We start from the raw sequence: 13,729 nt of genomic DNA on the forward strand, positions 1-13,729 counted from the left end.
AGCGCGCCTTTGCCCTGACAAGCTCATCAATGTGACGGCAGTGGAGCGCCTTTTGGTACAACTCGAGGAGACGGAGAGAACGTTCGATGAGTTCTGGACGAGGCATGAGGGCCGTCTTACTCAGTGTCTCCAGCTTAGGAGATTTGAAACCGATTTCAGAGAACTGCAGGTAAGTTCCAGATTTCCTGGCCGAATTGTGCAGCATATTTATATTGGTGTTTTGCCTGTAGATTTCGTTACAGGTAAATGAAAGAGAGGCACTGTAGAGAAGTTGTCTTTTTACACTCTCCAAGCAGCAGATGTGCTAGTCACTCCAGCTTTGAAATGCCTTTTAAACTTCCTCCTGATTGTTTAAAATTAATTCCTTCTCTATCGTAGGTAATGATTGATAGAAATATTTCATTTTTTAAGGTAAGACAGCTAAAAAATTTTATCTCTTAAGAGATTTTTAATTTTCTATATCTGAATTGCATAAGCAGTATGGGGGAGGACTTTGTGAAACTTGACACTTTGTGTATGCATGCTTAGGTAACGCTATGGAAGAGTGGTAATGGTAACTTAGATTTGACCACGTCTTCGAGGGTTGCGTGAAAGAGAGAGCAAAATTGGTGGAGGGATGAATGGTAGTGGTTTAATGGCAGGCATAAGAGTGTGTCTGTTAGTGGCGATCGCGAAGTATAGCAGTGGCGAGGGTATGTTACAAGTGATTTTGGTGTTGTCAAGTTGTTGTGCGTGTGTCTGTCTGGTTGTGGTGAAGTTGAAGAGGTTGGTTGTAGTTTTTGTAGTCTGTGAGTTGGCAGTTGGGGTCGGGGAGTGTTGGAGTTGGCGTATGATTTGTGGTGTTGTTTTCAAGCTGTTGGTGTTTGTTTGCTTGGTAGTTGGGGCATTGTTTTTTGAGTCTGAGGTGAGTAGTACATGTGTTTGTGTTTTGTGTGTTCTGTATTTCGGTAAGCCAATTGTCCTGCGTGTAAAAAGTACTGTAAAGGGGAAAGTGTGGCTGTGGGAAAATTTGTCAGCTGGTATGAATAAAGTAACTGTGGGGAGTTTGTGAAGTGAAAAAAGGATATAATGTGTAATTATGTCCACGTAAGTGCATACCGTCTTAATAGATTCATTTATTGTCATTGTTTTTTCAAATGTAGCAAATTTTTCTTCTTATGCTTATCTTAAGAATTTGTTTTTCTTTCTAGACATGCCTGGAGGAATCACTAAAACAGCTATCAGGAATGTCAGAGGTTGGAGATTCTGTAGCCCATGTGGACCAGCTCTTGGCAGAGGCTCAAGACTTCCACATGATGTGTGCAGTAAGTTGCTTCCACATATTCACTCATTAGTTTGTGTAAAAGTATACTGTATGAACTCTAAACCAAGACTTTTTGTAATGTCATGAAGTGATGAATATAGAAATATGCACAATATGGGTTGTGTGTATTAGGTTTTATCATTGACTTTAAGATCTTTTGTAAACTGCAGAAACAACTTGAAATAGGAAAGATGCCAAAGCTTAATTTGATACAAGTCTGTCTTGGAAACAGCTGTGTAACTGTCATCAAACTTCCTGTGTTGAAGAAGCATTGTAATCTTTTTCATTGAATCTCCAAAGTAGTCTTTCAAATGTACTTTTGTAGACCACATGGGGCTAGGGATCATGTAACTTTGTACATGTATTGGTCTTTTCCAAAAGTCATTTCATACATTAGCAAACAAGTACAATACTAACAATGGCATGATCAATGATATGATCTTTTGTTCATGTACGTTAAGCATATGGAATATATTGAAGCTGTTCGGTATTTTACATTATTCCCTTCAAACATTAACAAACTTTATACAGTAATTTATGGAAAAGTTTTATCAGAAAATATCCTACAGTGGAAGCTTTAAGTATATATTGCAGTAATCCATTTAGCAAAATGTTTTCTAGCTTTAGACGTGATTAGCACTGCAGTACATCATACAAAATACTCCTCTTTAATTGAGAGATGGTCTGCAATTATACAATACTGCATTATATATGAAAATGGTAATTTTAGGGAAGAGATTCAGCCAAAGGAAAAGTTCTTTAAGATGAAATTCATATTGATAGCATTTTTCATTTATTTGCAGGACCAACTAGAAAAGGCAGAGGAACTACGTATTATTGGTATGCAATTAATAGAGAGCCAGCATTATGCTGTTGATTCTATTCAGCCTAAGTGCGTTGAATTGGTGAGGATGCGAGATGCTTTCCATGATCGCATCACCACTCGCCTTGAAACCCTACACAAGTGTAGAGACCTTCAAGAGCGCATTGAAAGGGTAAGAGCGTCACTGTATAAAAAAAATGTAACTTTTTTTAATCATCAGCAAAATTTTTAACAGTTGAACAGGTTCATGTTTCATGATAAAGTAATCATCATAATACAGTAGTATTCAGGTAGGGCTCCCTGAATAGAGCACATCTATGTCAAGTAGTGTTCGAGTGTTCTTTTAAGGACTGAGCTACTTACAGCATATTCCATTTTTTATACTATATACTTTTCATGAGAATTATCACAGGTACTACATTTTTTCTCGTTAAATAATTTAACAAGACTGTTGAATCTAATTTCCAGTTTTGTTGGGGTTGCAGGATAGCATTAATAATGTAGAAGAGAAGTATATGTTGCCTTTCAAAGAACCTAAGTGAAGGCAATTTTAATTTTGTTGAAAAGATGATGTCAAGTTTTTATCATGATGTTTGTACCTCTCTGTCACATTGGTTTTGGATGCAGCTTTGCACTTCATTGTCTGTTCTAATGAAGATCCAATCACACATAAAGATTACTATCCTGGTGATGAAAGTGTGACATTAGAAGATAAAGATGCATACATTATTTATGTTATTGTATGGAGGGCAGCACTGTTTTAAGATTAAAAGTTAATTTATTCGTATTCATGGTCACAATATTGTGGGTATATCACAAATATCAATGCAGACATATAGACATTCTTACAAATATAACCTATGACCTTTAGTCTTTGTGACCTCACTCCATTTCTCTTCAAAATATGTAATAAATTACTTTTTATTTTTTAAGGGGTAAGCAATTATTTCATCCCCTTTTTAGATTGTTGCTTATTGTAAAATTCTTTAGATGTGGTGAGGCAAGTGTTGCTCTACACGTGAAATATCTTTGAAGTGCATTCTGTGAAGGAATTGCATGTGAATGTAAAACCATGTGCCTATCATCCAGTACTACATTCTTAAAGATCTCATTTTCATTAAGTTATACTATTGGTAATTAGAATCATGGTTCAAAAGGTGAACAGTACTCATTATTATCATAAGGTTAATGTATCCACTAATTTACACTTCTAAACTTTTAGGGCAGATGCAAAAAATTAATTAGTATGTAGATAAGAGGTAGAAAGTAATGTTAAAGAAGTTGGGCGGTTAAGTTGGATGAGGTGAAGGGAACAGATGAAAATTACAAGGTATGCTGTAAGTGTTGCCTTGTAAGGTTGGAATGAAGTTCAGGATAAAATCCATACATGGTAGGTACAGTAATGGGAGAGAAGAAAAATACTGATATATTTTGTATGCTAGAATCTTTTAATAGAATCTGATTCTTCCCTTAATGTTTATTTCTTTCTGATACACATTGCAGGCCAATAAATGGTGTACTGAAGGGGTGGAACTTTTGGCTTCACAACAAATTGAACGGTGTCAAGCCCCAGAGTTTGCTGAGGAAGCACTAAGGGAACTTGAAGAGTTTATGGCCTCATCAGACCACAGCAGATTAGGGTCATCACATGAACTTAGGAGCATTTTTGAGGAATTTATAACTCCAGAAACCAAAGGTCTTGTACAGCAGGTAATTAAAACTTTTCAAAATTCTTCATGGGACTTACCCTTTGATCAGGAACAGCAAATAATGGAATAAAAATATTGTAAAAAGAGTGGCGCTGCAACATAAACCTACAACAAATTCCTGTAGTAGGCTACTGAGAAAATCTTGTTTTAGGTTGTTCTATGTTGTAGTCAGATATGTTGTTTTAAGTGTTGTTGTTGCATGACTTATTAGTACTAGATCTGTCTAATTTATGGCTGCTTTCGGACTGGCTTATTGAGATTTTTGTCAGTAAAATATAATTTTATATTTTTCTCAATGAAATGGTACATGTAGTGATATTCCAATTTATACAGCTCACTGTTAAATCCCCAAAGAATAATTTGTAGTCAAATTATGATAATCTTTTAAGGTATCTTGATTTCTCTATTACTAGAAACATATTTTATTCATTACAGGTATTAAAGCGTATTGAAGATGTGCAGATGATGTGTGAGAAAAGAAAAAGCTCTCTCAAAAAGCTTGCAACGCGACTACCACGGCCAGTACATGCTGTAACACCAGAGCCTGCAGTGCCATTGCATTATCCTCAAGGCCATAGTAACGTTCATCCTCACTCACATCCAGCATCTCCACTTCATGCCGATCAACCAAAATCTCCAAAGAGCATTAGAAAAGCTTCCACCTTACCTAAGGTGAGTCTTTTACAGTAGTTTATGAGTATCCATATGGTACTCTGTGTACGTAGATTGTTCAGTTTTAAATCTTGTGTGGCTGTTCAAGGTAAAAAAGTAGATACTCTTGTTGATCTCTGAAAATTTAAGTGTTGCTAATATTTATCTTTCTTGACCGTTCCTTGGCACGAGCGGTGGGAGACACTCGTCCTGGAGGTCTAGAGGTTGATTATCTGGCTTGGTTTTGGTGCGGATTTTGTCATCGTCGGCAAATAGAAAGTGAAGATGAGGCGAGAAATTTATCTCATTTAAACTTTCTTCCATTTTTCCTCCATTAAACAAGTAATACACCATTGTAACTTTGGATGTATTGTACAGCATTATTTCTTGTGCTTGATAAGTAATTCTTACCAGTAATTGATGCTTATGTGTCATATACATAAAATTATATATCTTATCATTTTATTTTGAAATCGCTAATGTAAATATGCACAAAGAACTTAATGAAGGGTATCTGTTGACTTGATTTTCCATTTAATAATCATTTCTTTGAATTATAATGGAGTAACTTACTCACCCACATATTTGGTAAATTATGCATGATAGAAAAATATCCTTACGAGCAATTCAGGTTGGCAATGCAGCTAAAGATGATACTATATCAAAATTTATATAACTTTTATCCTGTTGTTTACAACAGTGAAAGGTTCCCAGGGGTCAAATGCTAACATACACAAAACAAGCACCAATGAGGCTTTGCTCTCTGTTGTTGCATTGGCTTGGTTTATCTCACAATTTACTGTCTTTTGATGACACTTGAAGAACTTTAGTGCTTCTTGCGTACTCCAGTAACTTCCTTAAATTCTAGAAGCCTTATAAAGTTGTCTACCCGAAGAATCACTTCTTATTTCAAAGTTACCTTTTGATTTAATATTACTGTAATGGGTCCTGAAACTAGGGTAGGCCAGGCTTGAATTTTTTTTTTTTTTTCAGAAGATAGGCTTTTTTTTCAGATGCTACAACTAAAGAAAAACTATGTATTTGTATGTAATGCTGCATTAAGGAAATTGTGTGTATGATAATGTGCATCTTTCTTAGATGGGTAAAATTGTAATGTGGTTTTGGTAAACAATATATCATGTGCATTCTGAAGGCTTTTAACATTTGGCAGTTCTCTAATGGAGAAAGTGAATGCAATTTTTTTAATATGATTTAAATGCTTAATAACATCCAGAAAGTTTGCGACTTCATGACTAAAGTAATATTTCAGACTTTGTATGTTGAAAATTAACATGAATTTACAGTCACTTCTACCATAAGTATGTTTTATGTATATAGAGGAAATCTTGTTAACGTCCAGCGTTGTTACAGCAATAGATCTTTGTTGGAGGAAATTACAAAATTAACTTGCTTATAAATTTTTCAAAGAATATATTCTTGGAATAGATATTACGTCTGAAGCCAGGGGCCCAAGTTATCATACGTCGACCTCGTCCAGTAACTGTATGCTTTGGGCAAGAGGTGGACTTTCTGAGACCAATCGTAGAGGATCCTAGTCGTTTGCATCAAGTAAAACTAGTGCGTCGAAGAGAAAGTTTTACAGGTGATCCTATGAATTCGACCAATTTTATCAGATTACCCCCAGAATTATATGGGATCCATCCACATATTGAATCTCTTCAGTTCTTGCAAATAAAAGTGAATCAAGGAGCAAAAGTAAGTGGAACAGGATACTACACTGTTATCCAGTGAATATAGAAGTTCAGAGGCACTGCTGCACCGTCAGCACCATAGCACCGTTTAATGTGGCAAAATCCCCTGTCGTTTTTTTATGTCTTTATCCAAGTTTGTGTAGTTAAAAGAAATTGCTGAAATAAAATCTTAGGTATTCACGTTGACTTATTCTGCATTGTATATTTACAGTAGTTTTACGTACATTCATCAGTATTCCCATACATGAAACTGACAATTTTATCCTATACATGTTTAGCTTTCTATCTTCAGTAGTTACACTGAAAAATAAAAGCAGTTTCAGTTTAGGAAACACCACTGAACTTACTAGTGCAGGCAATAATATTCACTAATTACAAATTACTTATAGTTGGCGCTGTCAGTAGCATTTTAAGAGTTCAATTTCTTCAATAGCACTGGTAAATCTCCTTCTAATGAGCAGCTGTTGTAAATCCATTTTATTTTGCCATCTTTTCGCATGCCATTTTAGTGAACGTTAAAATTCACATTTCTAAAGGTATTGATAGTTGAAAAGACATTTATTCTTTTATATATATATGTGTGTGTATATATATACATATATACATATATATAATGTATGCTTTAATTTTTAATGCCTACTTTCACTCGATTTAGCTTAAAACTTGCATCATTTTTGCTTTCCAATAAACCTTTCAGATGCTTTTCATATATACAAAAGATTACTTTTAGTTTAAACTGTTGGCATACAAGGCAACTTGTCAATCATTTATATCAATACATCTAAGGGAAGTTGTAAGTTTATACACATTGAAGGAAAAGGAATATTGACCATGCTAGCTTGTGGTATGCTACCCCTAAACAATAAAAAAATCCTGCCTTAACCCTGACTAGCCTAATGAAAATATCCACTAACTTAAACGATTGTGAAGAACCAAAGAAATAAGCGACCAGAATGTATCATTCAAAAATGTTGTCACATTACCCTAAACTACCAGAACTACATATTCATGATCAAATAAAGACTTTTCAAACATACGCCATTTAAAGATATTGTTTTCATGAACTGTATCCACATGGTATGCAATGTATTTGTATGAAGATGAGAACACAATTACCAGGTTATCAGTATGTTGAATGATAGAGTACATGTAAATGCAGTGCTAGTATAGTATATTTCATATGTAGAAGACTCCTATATTTTTTACATTTTCAGTTGATCCCTTTTTCTGTGTACAGTACAATACATACAATTCATGAGTTATACATTTATTTTGCTAGCCAGTTGTATGTACATACTACTGACTACTGTGCTGCACTCTACTGTTTTATCCAATGACTGAAAAACAAAAGTCATGCAATAAGACAGTATATTTAATAAATTGAAATTGTCGTGCTGTACAACATTTCTCTCTCTCTCTCTCTCTCTCTCTCTCTCTCTCTCTCTCTCTCTCTCTCTCTCTCTCTCTCTCTCTCTCTCTCTCTCTCATACACCTTTCAATATTGTGCCATAGGAAAGTAATTTTAACACTTACCAAATTGGTGTTGTGCTCAGGTTGTTCACCTGGCTGAGCAGAGGTATTTTTTTGAAGTTCATCCTGATAGTTATCAGCATTCATTTGCATTTGTGCAATTGTATTCCAACTTTTGACATCTAGTGCAATTTTGTTCCCAATTTTGCCGTTTAATTTAATTACATGCTTATGTATGTGTACGTGGTTGCACCGAGAAAAGTGCAATAGAGGGCATAGTGTTGCTAGGAAAAGTGCAAAGGATTGAAACGGTTCTGTACACCAGTGTCAGTAATGAATGTGATGAATTTTTCGAGCATATTATATAAAAGTTAATAGTATAGTATATTGGTGTTTTGATGAGAAGGCTGTGCTCAAATAGTCAAGGAGAAATTGTTGTGTATTCTGTCCGTCTAGTAACAATAGACATCTGATAAATATGCCACTTTAAGATGCTGGAATTATTGAAAAATGGAACTTGTAATGCTTAATGATCTATGTCAAGCAAATGACAAGTCATACAAAAATTACAGTTATTTTAGATTATTAGCTGGTGGGTGTTTCCGAATTATGTTCTGATGCTGATTGCTATTCCATTTTAAGTGTGAATTTGTTAACCCACTCTCAGTTCAGGAATACAATGCAGTGTTTGTATTAGTTATTGCATATTTTTTCTGCAAGTTTTTTTCATCAACTGTACAAGTTTGTCGTACGTATTTGTAATTAGTAATGTTAGTAGATGCTTTGCTGGGAGGTCAGGACAGAGAATTGTGTCAGACAGAGGTAAACTTTTGCCAAGATTTATGATGACATATCAGACACCTGAACATTTTAATTGGAATTTTTTTAAAGTTCAGAGTGTAGAAAATTTACTATCACCCTATTATTATTGTAATAATAATTTTTTAAAAATTGAAGGACACTGTCAGGATTGAATGAATTTAAAACCATCCCCATTCACTTATACTTCTCAGTATTTGTAATCTGGTGGATATATCTGTCTACTTTTAGCTAATCATTCTCTAAAGATTGACCCTGAATAGTAAAGGTTCATGACATCGTCCTTTTGACTGCTAGCTGCATTACTTTCTGCACTTTACTTTTCATGTTCCCTTTTGTATTTTCAACCTAGATAGATACTCAACTTCCTTTACCTTGCTTTGATATCCACCTCTCCAAAACATGGAACAAAGCTTATTTAACATTGAACAACTAGGTAGAAAGAGCAAAGAGAACATCTTAAAAGTTTAAGGCAGGAAGTAATTTACCTGGTGGGCAAAAGGTTATTGCTAAAATGATTAAATACAGTCTACTGTACAGTGAAGCTCACAAGACCCACTGTAATTGGTACACCCCAATCGTGTTATTTCAAGATGATTGGAAATAAAACAGTGTGTTGTTTTATACACATGAAAGTAAAACATAGCTTAGTTGAAGGTAACAGTATGTGCAAGTGTGTGACTATCTTTTGATTGATATTTAAAAATTCATAGAAATGTGTACGTATTGTAAAAGGGTTACAATACGTAGATTTAACAGGTTTAACCCAGATGTTATTACTTTTCAAAATGAACATGATTTTGGAATGGTTCCCTCCCCCTGCCCCCATTCCAGGTTATTTGACAGTGTCAGTCTTCTTCATAAAAGGAAGTACAAACCACTTAAACTTCTCAGATGGCCTATCTTTCATATTAAGTAGTAAAATGGTGCATTTGTCTGTACCTCTCGCCAAGGAGAGCTCAGAACACTACAACAAATAATAGCAGACTAAGTTTCTATTAATTTATTGTTTAAGAGTAAACAATTGTCCAGCTGCCCATGAGACATATTTACGTATAAGGTGCATGTACATATGCAAATTTGTCACATAATTCAATTTATTACTAGGAAGGAATTGTTACAAGAATGACAAGCATCAGGTAAAGCAAATGTCCTGTATAACTGACACTACAGGCGGTCCCTGGGTTACGACGGGTGTTCCGTTCTTGAGACGCGTCGTAAGCCGAAAATCGTCGTAAGCCGGAACATCATCAAAAATCTTAAGAAAACCTTACTTTTAATGCTTTGGGTGCATTGAAAACTATGTAAACTGCATTCTTATGGCATTTTTCATAAAAAAAATCTTCAAATATTGATTATTTTGCATTTTTGGTGTCATATTTCATCTCCCAGATGAGCGTTGTAGGCGTCGTAACCCTGGAACATGTGTCGTAACCCTGGAAATAACGTCTATTGACAAGTGTCGTAACCTCGGAACGTCGTAAGCCGACACCGTCGTAACCCAGGGACTGCCTGTATATCTCTTTGTGTATGCACTATATATACACGATGATATATGATTATATGGTATTTCTCTGTGAATGTGTTTCCTGAAATAATGGAACAGTGCCACAGTAACTCAATAGTACAGTGGTTTAAAAAGCTGGAGTTACAAAATACTGCAGAAATATAAAGCATAATAACCAATATAGATTAAAGCCAGTTCTCAGGATCTTTCCTAAATTCATATATAAGGAAAAGGTTGCCATACAACATATGAAGGACTTTTGCTCATGCTTTATAAGATAAGAAATAATTTTGATCATCCTTTGTTTTTAGATTTTCTAAGACTTATATCATCCACCATCAATAGCAGTTGATTCTAACAATCTTGTCTTTTATTCAGCGAGAGTTGTTTTCACACAGTTTTCTTGAAATTTTATTCCTGTTATCACCAAATTGTGGAATGCTCTTCCTGATCTTGTAGTTGAACCATTGATATGGATCTTTCCTAGTTAGGGTTTTGGGGGGTTGTTTTCTAGAACTAATATTTCTCGAGGGTCATTATCTTTATGATATTTACAGTCTTTTGTTTGTTTTTACGGTAATCTCCAACGGTCTTGAATTAAACATGCCACAAAGATGGATGCATCATACAAGGTTAAAATCCTTGGGTGTCACTGTCATGGAAAGATCCATTAATACTTACAGAAGTTCAAACTTGATACCAAAGCATTTCTGTTAAACAGGTGGACATAAGTCTCACTTCACAGTTTGAGTTTTTGTTTTATTTTTATTAATACATATCATACTTTCTTTTATTAATTTTTCTTTATTTATCTTTCATAGTTGATACTTAAAATACATACTATTGTTTATTATACAAGTATTGTGCTATTATAGTAATCATATCTGATCATATGTCAGGTTTTAAGTCTCATTATTTATGTGAATAGTGGACAGGTAATTCAGTTCTAATATATTGTGAGCAATAACAACAAGAGCAGGTAAATTAAATAATTGTTGTACATGTATTAGTCAGTCTAGGTGCTTGTTCAATATCTGTATTCATTGTCCTGGGGTCATTACATATATGAATTACGGAGTGAAATTTCCCAGGAAACTGTCAAATAACATGCTCAAAATTGTCATTATTCCTGCTGGAGAGATTTGCCCACGAAATCCTCCAGGTTTTGCAAGAAAATAGCTAAACTGGTAACACTGGTTACTGAACATAATTCTACCTTTTGATTAATGGTTCATGTTTCACAGATAATGCAGGTTCTTTTTTTATATTTCCAGTGTGGATTGTAGTGATAGGGGAGTATATGCTGATGCTGAAAATATATCGGTTTAAAGTAGAGAAAGTAGGTCAGGCAGTGTAAACAGTCTTTGAATTGAATTTTCTGCTATATACAATACAGTTTGAAAGTGTGATGCCTCAGTGGTCTCGCCTTCTGATAGTAACAGAGTCTGATAGTATAGCCTACACTTGAGCATTTTCAAGATCCGGTATCACACAACTGGTAACAGTAATTCCTCATGGTTTCTAGCCTGAATTGAATTTAACCTTACACTTAACATTTTAAAGAGATTATTCAAGGATGCATAACATCTACAGTGTTAGCCAAGTAAATATAATGATAATAGTTTATAAGTATACAGAAATCTGATATGTTGTGTACTGTACTCAATTCACATATGGAGAATGGCTGGAGTTGTCACTGTATTAGGGTTCCTGTTGATAAGGTGATGATTATTTAGAATAGTATTGTTGTTAGTGATGTGATAGAGACAGCACATTTTCTTTAGTAAAGTCATTAATTGATATTCTTCAGTGTAAGCTTGTTTCCCAGTCCCTACAAGGTAGGGATATGCTTTTTAATCTTGAAAATGTTTGCATGGTCAATTTTGCTGTAAAAATGCTGATTACCACATACAGTGTGTATAATTATTGTATGTCACTTTTGATGTTTTGCTATCACCAACCACAAGAAAAGCTATTTTTAGTTCCATTTTTATTTTATCTGTCAAATGTTTGTTAGCTGCGTAATCATAAATTGTAAAAATGAACTAAGATTGTTGTTTATTGACATGCTGCAGGTTAAGTAGCTTTCACTGAAACTTCTGAAGTATTTTGTAACATTTCACACATAGATAATTTTAAAATTAGATGGTGGTGATAGTGCCTATGGCTGTAGCAATGCCCATTGTCAAGCTTAAACCTTGTACCTTAGCTCATAATGATAAAACCTTAAGGCTAAATTTTAGGATAATTCAGTGATCAGACCTGTCATTTTTATAATTGTTTGTGAAATATATTGGTAGGAGACATGTCTTTTGTCTAATCACTGGCATATTGTATCTTATCATATGAACTCTGTAATGTTTTAGTTTTAAAGTTATAATGCATAACTAGTTTAAAACAAGAGACGTTATATTATGAAAGATATGCTTCTAGCCTAGTTATAATACTTTCTCTTGGCGGTGGTCATATCACCAGTGCATTTTACATGTGGCCATTAAAATAAACATGATTTTCACTTATATAACTTACCCGGTGGTTACATCTAGCGGTCGTCTCCTGACGTCACAGCAGAATTTGAAATTCGCGGTAGCGCTAATGGTTTGACAGGTGATCCCTCTACTCCCACCCTCTACCGGGTACCAGGAACCATTCCAACAATAAATCAGAAGTTTCCTGCCGTTGGAACCGATAACACGGTTCCTCTGCTGGTTGGAATTTGGATTTGATCATCTTGGTTTTCTCCTTTTGGTGATGTACCTTGAGTTTACTGATCTTTTTGCTAGCGCTATAGTTATTTTGGTTTTGATATTGTTGTCCTTTTTAGGGATTAATTTGATTTTTTCACGATGTCTGACACCGGCTCTATTCAGTATAGGGTGTGTAGTAGTGGGTGTAAGACTAGACTTCTTAAAGCTTCACTTGATCCTCATTCTACTTGTGTTAGCTGTAGGGGACGTGAATGTTCTTTTGAGAATACGTGTGAAGAATGTAAGTCTCTAACATCTCAGGAGTGGAAGGCACTGTAAAGTATATGAGAAAGTTAGAAAAAGATAGAATCAGAAAGGCTTCACAGAGATCTTCTTCTAAGTCAGTGAGTAGCCAGGATATTCCTCTGAATTCTGTTAATCCTGATCCTATTAACCCCGTAGTGGTTTCTCCTGCCCTCGACTCTGTATCACCCGATCCCGATCCCGTGTCAGTATTACGAGCCGATATGGACTCGAAATTTGTCTCTTTCCTCACCACTATGCAGAAAGTGGGTGAGACAGTGCAAGAAGTGGTACTTAAGTGTGATAAGTTACTTAGTGCAAGTGTAGTGGAGGAGGTGGCTGTTCGGCCCGTTCGTTCTCCTAGGTCTAGGCCCCTGTCAAACTCCCCAGATCCTGGGAGGAGGCATGCCGAAAACCGAAGGGAGGCGAGCGGGATCTGCTCCCGAGCAGTCGCCCCCTCAAGCAATCCTGTAGCCATATCCCAGGATGCTGTCACTCACCATTGGAAAGGTGTTGCGAGGGAGTGTTTTTCGTCAAGCGACTCAAGCTCAGATGTTTCCTCTTATAGAGGTTGGCGTCATAAGACTTCTAGACCGCTGAAAAGGTCTCGCGATGTTTCGCCTGCTGCGGTTCCCAAGAAGGTGGCGGCTGCCGAACCTTCTTGTAGTTTTTGGGAGGAGCCTGAAGCCTTTTCTCCGGCGGTTTCAATTTATCGCCCTTCTCTCATAGAATTGGAGAAGCCGAA

The 13,729-nt window shown here is 35.5% G+C and overlaps 1 protein-coding gene across 6 annotated transcripts in view; it reads left to right on the forward strand.

Moving 5' to 3' along the window:
- Positions 1-13,729, forward strand: part of LOC135223457 (guanine nucleotide exchange factor DBS-like) — a 743,217-nt gene that overhangs the window by 706,893 nt on the left and 22,595 nt on the right. For all 6 annotated transcript variants that reach the window (XM_064261873.1, XM_064261874.1, XM_064261875.1 and 3 more), the window contains 5 exons: positions 1-169; positions 1,191-1,304; positions 2,107-2,298; positions 3,630-3,836; positions 4,271-4,507. The exon at positions 1-169 is cut by the window's left edge and continues 98 nt beyond it. In XM_064261873.1, the coding sequence (XP_064117943.1) occupies positions 1-169; positions 1,191-1,304; positions 2,107-2,298; positions 3,630-3,836; positions 4,271-4,507 (919 nt within the window). The remainder of the gene's footprint in view (positions 170-1,190; positions 1,305-2,106; positions 2,299-3,629; positions 3,837-4,270; positions 4,508-13,729) is intronic.

This window comes from Macrobrachium nipponense, chromosome 10 (assembly GCF_015104395.2).
Source record: "Macrobrachium nipponense isolate FS-2020 chromosome 10, ASM1510439v2, whole genome shotgun sequence".
Taxonomy (NCBI): Eukaryota; Metazoa; Arthropoda; class Malacostraca; order Decapoda; family Palaemonidae; genus Macrobrachium; species Macrobrachium nipponense.